Source organism: Leptidea sinapis, chromosome 29, assembly GCF_905404315.1.
Source record: "Leptidea sinapis chromosome 29, ilLepSina1.1, whole genome shotgun sequence".
NCBI classification, from domain to species: Eukaryota; Metazoa; Arthropoda; class Insecta; order Lepidoptera; family Pieridae; genus Leptidea; species Leptidea sinapis.
The window spans coordinates 6,709,354-6,725,371 of NC_066293.1; the positions used below are offsets into that span (position 1 = coordinate 6,709,354).

Genomic DNA, 16,018 nt, shown 5'->3' on the forward strand with positions numbered 1-16,018 from the left:
ATCTGAAACTAACCCGCGATTAATATTTATAGTGATTGATTCGATTTTCAACCTTATTTTTGTCATTTTCAGAGTTAATAATTTGCAGGTCAATTTTATTCTATTTACAGTGTGAATGCAAGCTATTTAGTGTTTCAAATAATTTATTATTGTATTTAATATATATTGTATATTTATACATTATACCTATCGAAAAAATTGTTTACATAATAATTATTGTAGTTAACATAGAACTTGTGTCTATGGAAAATAAGAAAGAAGCTGCTTCCCGTAGATAGAGTATAGAATCCATAGTCTAAGCTGCTTGCTTGCATATAGTCTACTATCTATACTTTAAACTCGAAACCGCCATTTTGATCATAATTTTAATGTTGACTTGTTTTCGCGTGTAATGCGAATTTATATATAAATCGATTGATTAGGGATGTAATATTTGAATTAAATCAATTCTACATAGTGTACATATATTTAGTGAAAATGGAGGAAGAATATATGGACACCCAAGACACAAGTGCAGTTGAAACTAATCGAAATGAACCAAGTGATAATAGTGATCAAAAAGAATATGAGTTTGGTTATGAAGATGGCTTCGATGATGAAGATCCTGGCGGTTTTAGGGGTGCTCCCCGTGGCCGTGGCAATTTCAGGTGGAATACAGTATACTTTCAGCTAATTTGCTTATAAAATGTTGCATTGAGTATATAAAATGTTTAAATGCGTAGTTTGATTATACTAAACATGGCTGCGAATGTAAAATTTATCTACAATATCAGAATATTTAGGGCTTATTTGGTATTATTGATACAATAAGACGACAACTTTGTTTTTTATGCTATGATTTATTCTATTCATTGCTTAATTTTAAGAATCAGACATAGCTCAATTATTTAAGACTTGGTTGAGTCAGAAACTATGATGAAAGTTATTCTTATTATTTTTTTGATTCTGAGGAGTCGGCAGAGGCAAGGCTAGCTAGAATATCCACATTGTGTTGAGAAATCCAATCTGAAGTTGGCTTTATCATTTAGTTGTGGCTTGTCTAAACTGTTTTAGATGCATTTTGTTACTATTTTTGCAAATATTTTATATATATTGGGTGTGAGACTAAGGGGTGGTATTTGCCTATTTTTATCTAATTATTTCGTTAGGAGCAAATGGGTCGTTCACAATTATAAGCATACTATTTAATGTATTTTAACATTATACATAATAACTTTTTTTCTTATTCTCCCTTTATGAGAATAAGTATAATTGCAAATTCAATATTGATTTATTCCATAAGATTTTTAATGAATATTTTGAATTGTCAACAATATTTTACATATCTAAGGTTTACATATCATAGGTTTTAGCTGGAGCAAATTTATTTCTGTGATCTTCTAAATATCCCAATAATTTAAACTAATAGTAATTTGAATTTATGATATTTTGTAATTGAATTTGATCAGTTATCAGTGGAACTTTGGTAGTTTATTATTGAAGCATACAATTTGCCCTGTGATGATTTATTGGAATATATGAGTGATTTATTATCTTATTGGAAACTAGCAGCAATAACAACTTATCTTTATTTCCAGTGTATTAATAATTATGGATATCACTATATTCGGAGAAGTTTGTTTTTCCATGTGTATATATAACATGTTTATAAAATATTAAGCACAGCAAAGTCATTACATTTATTTCCTGAAATCTCTAAGGCCTATATTGTAAATGGCTAGAACATCCCATATCTGCAGTATAAATATTGTGTTTATATCCGCAGCCCTCCACCACAACAATGTACCATAATTGACCACTGGGGAAGTAGCTGAAGTAGACTAATCTTACTGTATCTAAGACAGTGAGAAAACATATATTTTAGACCTTGTGTGCTGCAGAATTCAGTTTTTTCACCAACTTATCAATGTGTAGGTCCCATTGAAGTTTTATTATCTAACTTAATACCCAAAGATGTGTACAGACTCGTGAAATGTAACATGAAATGTATCATTCTACCATTCATTGCATTCACTACGAAACCATTCAGCTGCAGACATGCCCCTTTGTTTTTGTTTAAAAACCGACAAATCATGGGTCGCTCACTGAGCGGCTTGTAAAGCTCATAGTGTGCTGGTGAGAAATTGTTACAAAGTGTTTTACCTTTCATGATACATTGCAGCACTGTGTATGGTTAATTCTTTCAATTTAAGATACATTTATGTTATGTTTCACCAATCTATGTATATGCACCGTAAAATACAGTACTGTTAACAAACTCAATATTTTCATTTCTAACTTTAATATTCACATCTACTTCTACTACATTCAGAAACTTTTGAGTCACAGGTTTTTGACATTACTGGTCAACTAATTTAATGATGGAATTATTTACATTGTCAAAGTTTGTCAATTGGATTTAAACAAAAGTAACATGTCTCTTGCTAGCAAATGTGGCATGGCATATCACTAATGATATTATCCACTATTATTTAGGGATAAAATCTGTTAAAGGTGTTTTTTTAGTACTATAGAAGATATCAAAGTTGAAAGTACACCCAACTGGCTTGAGTTGCCAAGCTAGCTATCAAAAGTGCCAAAACAAGTAGAAATATACTTAATATTCGACAAAGATTGTCCTCTGAGGACCATCTTGGCACCCTGTTGTCCTCTGAGCACCCAGTTGGAAGTAGTCTTGTGTAGATCGCAAACTAACTAGTTTAGCTTAGCTAGAAAGGAACTAATAAACTAAAAGACCGACCTAGTTTGTTAAGGAGCTGTGAACTAAATTCACCGCGCCCAGTCGAGAACTATCGGTGAAAACAAATACGGTGAAGAAAACAATGTTAAAATTAGAATTTTTCACAAGTTGAGACCATTAATGTAATCTAAATATCAGAAAGGAGCCATAATTGAATCATTCTATTCACATCAACTTGTAAGATTAAATAATTACAATGACAAAAAACAAGTTAACTTACTTAAAATACTTTAACTTATTTACAATAAACAAACAAAAGTTACTTTGCGGAAATCCATAATTATATAAATGATTTAAGTTTTCTTTAGTGTTAATTCTGCCAATATCTGGTACGTGTCTGCAGTCTTGTGCCAGATTTTGGTGAGACAACACGAGGATGCCTCGTGTAGAGACGAAACACGTGTCGAATTGTTTTTAAAAATAAATATTGGCGGAATTAACACTACAGAAAAGTTTTAATCATTAGTATAATTACAATGACCCCTGACACACAGTGATTTAATTTCAAATCAGAGTTTCATAGTATTCTTGTGAACCTATATTGTTTGTTGGTCACATCTCTAGTTATGATAATCTTGTTAGTGATGTATGGACCATATCTTAGAGATTCTTTATTCTAGAAGTGTTTTCTACTATGGGGTGCACATTATGTATTTTTGATTTTAAATCCAAACCTCGCTACTAGTTAGAAATGTCTCATCAAATAATATTAGTATTATTAATTACTTATTGACAACAAAGACAACCAATATCTTACATCCTTAAACAATCAATTCTTATAGTTATAGTATAATATATATATATATATATATTTTCTGAATCTTGGAAACTGCTCTAACAATTTTAATGAAATATAGTATACAGGTAGTTGTAGTAGAAGTAGAAATCGATCTAGCTAGGTCAAATATTCCGTTTTGCGGAGTGTGCTGAAACATTGTCGTGATGAAGGAGGATCCTGCTTCGAGGGCGCTGCTGTCGAATTTTTTCCAAGACAACAGGGAAACAGCGATTGACATACCGGTCTTCTTCCTTTCTATACCTTCGTAGGCCAATCCTCGAAAGGAAACACCAACTGAGCTGATTGTCTTTTGGTTTCGGGTTCGTAACAATATATCCAGCTTTCATCACCTGTGACGATGTCAAATACAGCATTTGAGTCACCGCCGTTGAACTTATCTAACATTTGGCGACGCCAGTCCATGCGAAGGTGTTTCTGGTTGTCGGTTAAAGTATGGGGAATCTAATAAATAAATAATAAATGTTCATGTAATATTTTTTTTACTTGACTCATACCAATGCCGAGGCTTGCTCTTATCTGCTGATAGGTCACTGTCTTCCTCTATCATGCGTCGCACAGCACTGATGTTATCTTGAAGAGCGTGAATTGAGTACTGTTCTTTAGTCCTCCTAATCTTCCCGTTTTCAAAGCTGAAAAGGTAGCACAGAATCTATTCAAAGGGTAACTAACAAAACTGGGATTGAGACCAGCTATACCTGAGTATGAGGGTTACTTACTTTCTATTGTTTGGTTACTTTGATGTTATTTGAGGAACATAGGTGTGTTATCACTGTAATGACTATCACATGATTGTGCGTGGTAGACATTCATGATTTGTTAAAAACTCAAGCCACTTAAACAAACAAATTTTGTGATTTTGTAATCACCTTCCTTGTATGAGCCAATTATACAGTGAGCAATACAGTAATAGTAATAAAAATTGCAAAATAGATTGAAATTGGATATAATTTCTCTATCATAAAATTAATCTGTGAATGTTATTTCAGAGGCCGAGGGAGGGGTGGAATGCCTCCTCCTGGATGGATGAATGGACCTCCACCTCCAATGAGGTTCAGAGGGCGTGGCTATGGACCTGGTGGTCCACCAATGAGAGGACGAGGATTCTTTAGAGGCCGAGGTGGACCAAGATTTGGACCAAATGGTAAGAGAAGTATTAGACACAAAAAAAAATTATTATCACTATTCTATTCATTTGTTCCTACTGTGGTTTCTGTGGAAGACATACCACAAAGCCACCAAAGGATTTTGTGGCGCTCCTGCATATTTCAATACATGAGTGACCATGATCTTGTACTTTGATGCTGTTCAATTAATTCCATCACTTATACCAATCCTTACTGTAATGTCTCGCGTTCGGCACAGGTGATACACTGGCACCTGGGGACTTCCTCTCCCAACCAATGACCTATAACCGAAACTGGCACTCACGCTGTACTGTGCATTCGTTTTAACGTCGCACGGTTACTGTCATTGTCATCACAGCTACAATGATTGTTAACACATATATAATTCAGACTAGATGTCAAGACACTGCATTTACAATGAGATGTTTCGCACGCTCGATGGTATTATAATAAGAAAAATATTAAATATAATTTTTTTAACAGGTGGTCCAAATTTCGATAATAACTGGGGTCCTATGGGTCCCCCTCCACCAATGATGGGTGGGCCGCCTCCGTTTGGGCCCCCACCGCCTGGCATGATGGCCTCAGGGCCAATGGGTCCCCCACCAAATATGATGGGGCAACCACCACCATTCGGACCGCCTGGTATGCCTCCACCAAATATGGTAAGTCTAAACTTCTAATACTCCTACTAATATGGAATACTCACTCAAAATATAACCCAGTGGTTAGTGATCCTGCCCACTGAGCTGGAGGTCACGGGTCCAAATCCTAGCAGGTGCAAACGTCATGGATGTTTATTTATGTATGTTTGTTTAAGTAAATATATTGTATTGAATGTATCATTGTCTTGTTCCCATAGTACAGGCTATGCCTAGTATGTTTCAAGATAATATGTGCAATAGTGTGTCAATTATTAATATTAAAATAATTAGAAATGGTATATGTGTTGTTCATACGAGCCCTTATACTCCAGATAATCAAGTACGCAAAAGTGTCAAGTTGTGAACTGCTTAAATATACTTATTTATAAAGTCCTTATCCAGTCAGGTATTCTTCAATATTAAGTTTTGATAAAAAATTAGATTCAATTATATATAAATAAAAATATTACTTTGAATTTTCTGACTGAATTTTCAGTTTTTGTAATAATTTATCTTAATTAATTAAAGCCTCTCTCAAGGTCATTACACTTATTACTTTAATTTTTTAGCTACCACCTGAGCTGTGGGTGGAAACGAAATCAGAAGAAGGGAAGTCCTACTACTACCACCATCGGACAAGGGAAACCACATGGACTAGACCACAGGAAGGACCCACTTGCAAGGTTATCAGCCAATCAGAAATGGAGGCTATGGCTGCCAACAGTAAGTTATGTTATTAGATAAAACTAGCTAGTAATTGTCACATAAGATATTTTGTCACAATTCTTACTAGTCTTTTTTTTATGGATAAGGAGGACAAATGCGGGTATGGGTCACCTGGTGTTAAGTGGTCACCGCCTATTACATTATCTTGCAACACCATAGGAATCACAGGAGCGTTGCCGGCCTTTAAGGAAGGTGTATGCATTTTCTAGGTGCACATGTCGTATTGTCCCGGAAAACAACACACAATGAAGCTCATTCCATAGCTTTGTAGTATGTGGAAGACAGTTAATTGAGAACCATATTGTCGAAGAAGGTCACACATCCAGATGGGTCTGCATCTCTCTTTCCACAACATAGTTCATGGTTATGATCAATACTATACACTTAATTGAAGTATTTAACATGTCTGCCACTAGTTAGCACTGGATATGCACTTTTATTCAAATGGAATGAAATTTCTTTAATACTAAAAGGCTGCCAACACATCTCTTCATCCCTGGTGTTACAGATGACCATGGGTGCTTAACTCACCACTTCTCATTACTTGTACCTCTTGCCCGTGGGCACCTTCTTATATAAAAAATAGTGTGTATCTCAGGACGCCTGATAGCTGTTATAACTTAAACTAGTATGTGGCACTTTGTAGTATTTTTTTCTATTGTATAAAAAAAATACTTAATGATAAGTATGACTGATTCATCCCTAATATACTAGCATATATACAACCCGAAAGCCCGATAATTCGCGACCAATTTTGATTTGTCAATGTGTGTGTTAGCGAGTGGTTTGCTAGTTTAGTTCTCAAAACTACTGAACTTAGTTCCAAGTGTTACTGACTGTTTACTGTTACGATTTGACTATCAAAATTGGCTACAGTAACAATAGATTCACTTACCTTTTCCTTTTTGCTGTATCTCCGTTAGAGATGTTTTTCTCTCTCCCACAGTTTAAGATGTAACAGTGAAATGTTATATTTTTCTATAATAATAATAATAATGTGCCATTTGAAATAGGTCAAATTGCTTTCGTAGAAAAGCTTACTGGAATTGTGTTGTAGCTTAATATCTTGCTCTTCTTACCATAAAACAAACCTTCTGGGAAGAGTTCTGATGTTTACTGTGTATTAATTCTTTCAGGTCACCCGGCTTTGAATCCACAAATGGCCATGAATAACCCTATGGGAGGTCCAATGGGTGGACCACAGATGGGTGGTCCCCCAATGGGTGGGCCTCCAATGGGTGGTCATCAAATGGGAGGTCCGCCAATGTCTGTCCCACCTATGGGCGCCCCCCCATTGGGAATGATGCCAAATGGGATGATGATGCCCCCTCCGCAAGCTGTTGCCCCACCAGGAGGTCAGCAGAACGGGCCTCCTTCTAATGTGCCTCACTTCATGTCGCAACCACCACCTTGGGGTAAAGATGGTAAGACTTTGTACTGGAGAATTAACAAAAGCTGGGGATAGTTGAAAGACCTATGGGCAATATTAAATGAAGTGGGGGATATGTGATATGTGCACTGACATGTCGACTTGTCAGCTTAAATTCATACATGAGCTCTGAATTACGGTGGGCATGTAAGATGCCCTTGTTAATCAAGTAATGTTTGTTGGGAAAGGAAGAGGTTTTTAGAACTGCGTCACAGAAAATGTTAGAAATAAATTCATTGCAATAATTATCAAAAGAATTGATAATGGAAGAAGTAAATGCCCTTGGTCTGTCTTGGGCTCTTAGAAAATCAGTAAGAGAATTATTTAAAGGAATTAACTGTTGTCTCCCTATGTATTATTGATTATATTATCTTAATATATATAAATTACGTGACACATTGTTTGTCCGCGATGGACTCCTAAACTAATGAACAGATTTTAATGGAGATTACTTCATGGAGTGCAGTTTTGTCCAACTTGAGAGATAGGATAGTTTTTATTTTGATTTGGGACCCATAATTATTTTTTCTATGAGAGATTTTAGTGATGACGGTTTGACAGTGAAACAATTTCAGTAACACAACAGGGAGCATTTACGAAATAATTCTTGATGTTTTGAAATATTATTGGCAAATTCCTATCAAACAGTATTTTTTTTTATTATCTACAGAACAACGTCTGTCGGGTCAGCTAGTTATAATATATTTATACAAACGTTTTAATGTAGTACTAAATTATTACAACACCACAGTACAAGTGATAGTACAGTAGGGTAACTCAACAGTCTCCTTGAAATTAAACCTACGTGTGGGCGGAGTGCTAGGGTTGGTACATACAAAAATCAATTATGTGTTTACATTTTTATTGGAATTATTTAGGCTACTGCTACGATATCGGTACCTTCAAAAAACCGCGTACACTTTTCTAAAGGACTGGCAACGCTCCTGTGATTCCTCTGGTGTTGCAAGAGAATGTTGGCGGCGGTTATCACTTAACATTAGGTGATTTTTGTAAATTAATGAACAAAAATCAATTTAGTTTCACTAGGGGCTTATCAACAATTAATGCGGGTAATAGACTCATTGAGCACATCTTTGACGCCTGGGAAGAGTCACAGGATGCATTGGGCATTTTTTGTGATTTCCGCGTGAACCTCACGCGCTTCCTCTACTTTCATTACTCTTTTCATAAATGCTCGTCGGTTGCGGGTGCTTCGGACCTCTCCTTTTCTCAAAACGTCCCCAATTTGGTTGATGAATGTTCTACGAGGTCTCCCGCGGCCGACTTGCCCACACTTGACTTATATATTTGATGCGCCATCTAACGGAATTAACACTAAAAAAAAACTCAAAACATTTGGATAATGATTATGGATTTCCTCAAAGTAACGCCTACTTTAATAAATGGAAAAAATTCTCATTCTTATAATATATATATGGTCGACGCGAACGGTGTGGCACACAGTAGTGTCTTTGTAAATCGTGTGTATGTGTGCGTGCGTCGATTCAGGCGCTCCACCATGATGTTAAAGTACTGTTGCTATATTGTGTTTATACTCTGTAATTGAACAGGTAATCAAATGAACAAGCAAGAGCAACCGGAACAGAATGCAATGATGGATGAGATTCCTCCGGGAGAAGCTCAGAACAACCAGGCCAATGGTGAGTTTCCAATTTTTTTTTATGGAATAGGAGGACAAACGAGCGTACGGGTCACCTGGTGTTAAGTGATCACCGCCGCCCACATTCTCTTGCAACACCAGAGGAATCACAAGAGCGTTGCCGGCCTTTAAGGAAGGTGTACGCGCTTTTATTGAAGGTACCCATGTCGTATCGTCCCGGAAACACCGCACAAGGAAGCTCATTCCACAGCTTGGTATTACGAGGAAGCAAGCTCCTTGAAAACCGCACTGTGGAGGACCGCCACACATCCAGATGGTGGGGATGATATCCTGTGTGCGAAGGTGGAATAAACTAAAACTTCCTGTACGTGTTGTTGGAGCTGTACCGGCGTCAGACCGTATGCGTAAGGGTCAGGCCGCACTACGGTTTTTTTCCCCGAGATCGGTTAATCGCTCTACCCGCGAAACCACCCGCGATTTTCAGTTTTTTTTTTAATGAAAATAAGGGACGGGGCGAGCCATACGTTCAGCTGATGGTAATTGATTCTTGAAAGACCCAAATTCTGAGCGGCACTACAACTGCGCTCGTCACAATAGTAATTTCACTAGCTACCGCGCCCTTCAGACCTAAACACAGTAATGCTTACACATTACTACTGCTTCACGGCAGCAATAGGCGCCGTTCCCATAATCAAGCCGGCATCCTGTGCAAAGGAGCCTCCCACTGATTTGAAGATGGGTTTCAAAAGAGCAATGTATTGTTGCTGTGATATTAAGAATCAGAAAAAAAAAGACTTTTTTTCAAATATTGGGTCCATTCACTTTAAGCGTATGAGAATGTGAATGTAACTTGTGTACAGTACTTTAGTCAGACAAAACACCAACACTTTTTAACTTATACTTATATTTCACTTATATACGCCGTACATAGAAGGTGAATATAAAATATAAAGCGCCTACACAAACACTGATAATATATACTATATTAATCACACAATAAAATACAATCTATACTAATATTATAAAGCTGCAGTGTTTGTTTGTTTGAACGCGCTAATCTCTGGTACTACTGGTCCGATTTGAATGATTCTTTCAGTGTTGGGTAGTCCATTTATCGAGGAAGGCTATAGGCTATGATTATTTTTTCAAAATTAGGATCCGTAATAAAATTGCTATTTTGTAACACAAGGTGTAAAATCGAAAACCTATTTTTGCGTGCGCTGCAAAAACTATTGACAATAGAACAAAATGATGTACAGGCTATAATATAGGCAATATTTTATTACTTATAAAACAATCGCGTGAATTATACTTTATATGGCAAAACAACGTTTGCCGGGTCAGCTAGTACCTTATAAAGGTGGCCGAGAAGTTGACGTCCAAAGCTAAAATTTGAAAGCCTCATGGTGATGAGTATCCGAATCACTCCTATGTATGTTCTACGATTTTGCGTAGTTTAGGAGATAATAATTTTTTTCCCCTTTTATCCGCTTTTTTCACATAATTGTGGTTTAGGACATTTTTTCTAATTTTTTTGAACACTTAGTTAATTTTATTGTTTATAATTATTAACTACAGTTGCAATATCAACATAAGAAACTATAAAAAATAGTAGTTTAGACCAGGGATGCTCAAACGATCGATCGGGATAGACAGGTCGATCGCGAGTGCTTTTTGAGTCGATCTCGAGAAAAAAATCCGGTATAATAAACTAAAATCGGTAATTACGTACCATCTTATGAAAAGTATGCTCAGGACATGCAGTGTCATGAAGATTCAACATCCAAAGTCGCTCTTTAGTTAAGCTTAGAACTTTAGAACGCGTTTGTTTTGTAAGAACCAATAAACTCGCAATTTTGAATTATAATTATGAGTTTTTTCATTGACATTTAAGAGCAGACCTACACTTACCTACCTTGACTAAAAAAAAAGCATATTTGGCGCAAAACTAATATCTACGTCATCGTGTCACTCTACCTAGACGACAATCCTTCATCACACATACTTGAAGCCTCTCAGAGCCGATCGACCGTAGTGTAACAATTTTGAGGTAGATCGCCAACAGTTCAAGCTTGAGCACCCCTAGTTTAGACAATGCGGAACTAGTTTAGAATTGAGTCGAAGTTCAAGATAACTGCTCCAGCTAAATTAATGAAAATGTTCAAGGTATAAAAAAATAAAAAAATTTAGGAAGCCTATGGCTTCTAACTATTTTTAAAAACTTCCCAGAACATTGGCCAATAAAATGAGCCAAATTCAAATTTTAGCTTTGGACGTCAACTTCTCGGCCACCCAGTATATTAGTTAACAAGATTATTTATAAGAAATCACTGCTAGCAGATGCATGAGCTTAACTTTCTGTTGTAAAAATCGAATGACATTCAAGTATTTACGTAAGATCATATCGCTAAAAACTTTTTTACCTACTCGCAGAATTTCAGATTATTTGGTCACGGTACGCATACTACGCGTATACCGCGACTCTGTCTTAAAATAATAAATATTATAACTATTTTGTATGAGTGTAATGAATGTCTGAATTTTCTGTGTTTTAGTGTAATGCCTGATTGTGTTATGTTTTAATATATATAAATATGAAATAAAATATTTAAATACTTGTTTTGTGTAGTACAGTAGGGTATATATACATGGGGTATACATATGATAAAATACATATACTAAAATATTGTGTGTCAGCCACACACTAACTAGCCGTAGATTTGAGAAATGTTTCTTTCATAAGAAATAAAATAAATTAAGAGAACGTCTATGTACAATTTTTCAATAAGTATCGGATGTCAGTCGCCAGGTTTAACTCACACGGTTAAAATACCCTGCGCTTTAACTGTAGTGCGGCCTAGGCCTAATGCGGCACATGTTATTAGTATACAGCGTTTCTGCACTGTGGCGCATTTTTGCTAAATGCCATTCTGAGTATCGCATCTTTTGCTTTTGTTTTTTAGAATAAAAGGAACATAAATAATTCAATTAGGTCATAAAGCCACTTATGAATGTCAAAAATTTTATCACCACTTTAGAAAATATTAGCTTTACAACTTAAAACAGTGAACAAATTTCGCGGGAAATGAATATTTTTAACCTTTATGAATTTGTAATTTTAACATAGTTATTATTATGACGGGTACTCACAATATATATTATATTGATTTTAAGCCGATATTTTGATCCAATTGCATAGATCGTGGACACAGATCTAGCAATTTTACGGAGCCTAATAGATGGAATCGCGAGTTTGTTTTATTCGAGTATTGCATAATTTAATTATAGTGTCTGCGACATCAGCTCCCCCCACATCTTCAGCGATGGGTGTTCCTGCGCTTTCGACGCCCCCTAACGGTCCCCCGCCCGCTGGTTGGAGCACCTGGGGCTGGGGCCCCCCACCCGTTGTTGGACAGCCTAATTTAGCGGAAAATTGTAAGTATCAAATAATAATGCATTGCCAATCTGTTCTTACAATTCTATTAGATTTTATTCCCTTCGTTTTCGCAACGGTAAGAGATGTTTCTGTGGCCCTATTGCAGGGTAGGGCGGGGCTAGTTGAGCAAATTTTCACTTGAGCGGCTATAGCTCCTCAACGATAACTCTTAATGTCTTGTTCTGCATACTGATCAATTACTAATATATCCCTCAGCAAAAGTGTCCATAGCAATTATTTCTAGCTAGTTGAGTTTAAGAGCTACAGCTGTTTAAATACAGAAAGCCATGTTTGCCCAACATACCCCATGAGTGACGTAAGCTGAGCAAGGATATGGGGCAAATTGAGCACTCAGATGGATTCAATGTTAACTAGACACGAAATCAAATTTGTTTTTAACAATCAATTTTTATTCATAATTTTGGTGTTTTGATTATGAATAAACTGTTAGAATTATACGCAGAACCTTTATATGTATCAAAAGTAGAATAAATTTATCATATTATAACACTTATTCGATTGAAAACGAATGAAATTTGATAATTACAGACGAAATATTACTGATTACAACTATTTTACTCTTTGTTGTCAAAATAAATAATGCGGTCAACGGGACGGTCGTGCGGTAAGTTCTTCTCTGTCGACGCTTTCTTTTCGCTATTTGATGTTTCTGCGTGCGGTGTATAGTTTCCGAGATATTTCGATTGCCCAACTTGCCCCTATGCTCAACTAGCCCCGCCCTACCCTACACCACACAAAAAGATGATGAAATAAGTATAGAACCGTACTGTATTTGCTATTTCGACTAACTTCACCGAGTTTTTTAACTATGAACCTGATCATTCTAAAATAACTCATTAATTACGCATAATGGCGCCTATTTTGACACCGACATTTTTATGAAGCGATACAACTGTTTTATCTTTTTAAAATAAAAAAAAATAACACGGGTTCGCAACTTTATTGACGCGATAGCACGGTAAGCATGGCACATCACTACATTGCAGGCGCGCATGCGGAAAGCGGGGGGAGATGTTTCCGCTCTTTACCTCAGGCCCCGACTGTATTTAACTCGTGCGAGTAGCGTAGAGTTATGGAAAAGGTAGATCTTCAATCAAATACAATTATGTATTTGATTGAAGATTTACCTTTTCCATTTTTATTGATTATTTGTGCACACTTTCCGCTTTGTGTGATAGGCAGTAATTATTTGTGTTTTGCAGCATCAGCGCCCGCTAACGGGATTCAAGGGAATGTACCTCCGCAGGTCGGAAACGACTCGCCCATACTGTGTGAAGCGTCGCCTCCCCGTACTGAGCCTCTGGTGAGTTGCAGACAGTCTTGCCTGGGACTTTTCAAAATGTTGATGGGACTAGAAAATTTAATAAATTCAATTTATTTTTATTCAAAATAGGAATTAAAAATTTCAAAAGTCAAGAACTGCTGTTGCTTCTGTATATCAATGATATGTTGGACACCTCCAGCATACATTGCTATGCAGACGACAGTACTGGTGATGCCGTATACACCGGCCATGCAGGTCTCTCTCGGAAGGTCGCGAAATGGGGTAAATTGAACCCTGTCCAATTTAACCCCCAGAACGCGCAAACTTGAGTAACTTTGCTCGTTTACCACTAAAAAAACCCCATTTGTCGTATCACCGCTCTTCGACAACACTTCCCTTAAAGCCTCGCCTAGTATCGGAATACTGAGTCTCGAAATTTCGAGCGATTGCCAATTCCGTGGCCATCTGGAGGGCAAAGCCAAATTGGCTTCGAAGAAGCTGGGCGTCATTAATAGAGCACGGCAATACTTCAAGCCGGCCCACATTCTAGCGCTCTACAAAGCGCAGGTCCGGCCACACATGGAGTATTGCTGTCATCTCTGGTCTGGCGCACCCCAGTATCAGCTCGATCCTTTTTGACCGAGTGAAACGCAGAGCAGCTCTAATTGTCGGGGACCCAGTGCTCTTAGAACGGCTGGATCACTTGGCATTGTGTGTCTTCTACCGCATTTATCACGGGGAGTGTTCCGAAGAGTTGTTTAACCTGATTCCTGCCGCCGAATTCCACCTTCGCACGACACGCCACAAGTTAGGATATCATCCCCACCATCTGGATGTGTGGTGGTCCTCCACAGTGCGGTATTCAAGGAGCTTTCTTCCTCGTACTACAAAGCTGTGGAATAAGCTTCCTTATGCGGTGTTTCCGGGACGATACGACATGGGTACCTTCAAAAAAAGCGCGTACACCTTCCTTAAAGGCCGGCAACGCTCTAGTGATTCCTCTGGTGTTGCAAGAGATTAGAGAATGTGGGCGGCGGTGATCACTTTACACCAGGTGACTCGTACGCTCGTTTGTCCTCCTATTCCATAAACAAAAACTAAAATGAACTGCTTTGATATTTCGTACCACGACGTGATTAGAGCTATCTAATTTAAGTTGACGTCAAATGAACTGATTAAATCGTAGTGATGTCAAAAATGATATCAACTGAATCGCAAACTGATTTAGTTCGTTCATTCATTCGTACCATGAGATAATATTTCAACCTAAACTGGATAGCTTATGTGTCAAAGTGAGCGAATTGAAAGTAGTTGCTACTTCCTTAGAGGAAAGTGAATCGTGTTGTTAATAAATTTTAAAAAATTGTGACAACATACAGAAAAGGAAAATTTTATTGATGAAAGATGAGATGAGAATACCTTATTGGACTTTTTCTAAAACAAAATACTGAAGGCAGTAAAGGCCCGGGCTATAACCTGTTCGCAAGAACGAATTAAAAAAATGTACACTGTGCTCCTGTCAAATTAAACATCAATGGAGGTGCGTTTAATTTGTAATTCGAAGAACTATATTTATTTATATTAATATTATTTAATAAGTACTAAAAAGGGTGTAATGGTTTATAATTTGACGCTATAAAGCGCAATTTTAAAATATATTTTTAGTATTTTCTACGCAAGAAAACCGCTAAAATCATATCATTTTAGGTTTCGAAACGCAACCCATGTGGTTCGAGTAATAGAGACAAAATTATGCAACGACTGTAGAGCGTCATCTCTTTCTTACACCGCGGACCACAGACAAATTTATTTCGTTCATAAGCGATCCAAACGCAATTCAGTAAAAGGCACTTCATGGTACGAATTTAAGTGATGCAGTTTAGGTACCTAAACTGCATCGGAATCGCATCGCTTATTAAAAGTTGATGGTAGGCCCTCTGGGCAAGGGAGCCTCCCACTGGTAGCTGTTACTAGTTACTATATAAGTGATGGTCTGTCCAGGTGGTGCCGCCGGAGTTGGAAGCGGCAGCCAGTGAGTGGAGCACACACATGGCTCCTGACGGTCGGCCGTACTACCACCACGCTGCCACCGCTACCAGCGTTTGGGTCAAGCCGGAGCCAATGAGACAACTCGAAGGTATCACTTACTACTGTCTATCTACTGTCTGTCTATCTATCCCGCTGTCCCTATCTACTAGTACCTTGAGGGAAAGT

The 16,018-nt window shown here is 37.3% G+C and overlaps 1 protein-coding gene across 3 annotated transcripts in view; it reads left to right on the plus strand.

Moving 5' to 3' along the window:
- Nucleotides 1–341: 341 nt before the first annotated feature.
- LOC126973344 (transcription elongation regulator 1-like) overlaps nucleotides 342–16,018 on the plus strand; it is a 68,966-nt gene continuing 53,289 nt past the window's right edge. For all 3 annotated transcript variants that reach the window (XM_050820570.1, XM_050820571.1, XM_050820572.1), the window contains exons 1-9: nucleotides 342–647; nucleotides 4,526–4,680; nucleotides 5,147–5,328; nucleotides 5,877–6,030; nucleotides 7,170–7,457; nucleotides 9,034–9,123; nucleotides 12,372–12,518; nucleotides 13,743–13,843; nucleotides 15,806–15,941. In XM_050820570.1, coding sequence (XP_050676527.1) covers nucleotides 478–647; nucleotides 4,526–4,680; nucleotides 5,147–5,328; nucleotides 5,877–6,030; nucleotides 7,170–7,457; nucleotides 9,034–9,123; nucleotides 12,372–12,518; nucleotides 13,743–13,843; nucleotides 15,806–15,941 — 1,423 coding nt within the window. In that variant the 5' untranslated portion in view covers nucleotides 342–477. The remainder of the gene's footprint in view (nucleotides 648–4,525; nucleotides 4,681–5,146; nucleotides 5,329–5,876; nucleotides 6,031–7,169; nucleotides 7,458–9,033; nucleotides 9,124–12,371; nucleotides 12,519–13,742; nucleotides 13,844–15,805; nucleotides 15,942–16,018) is intronic.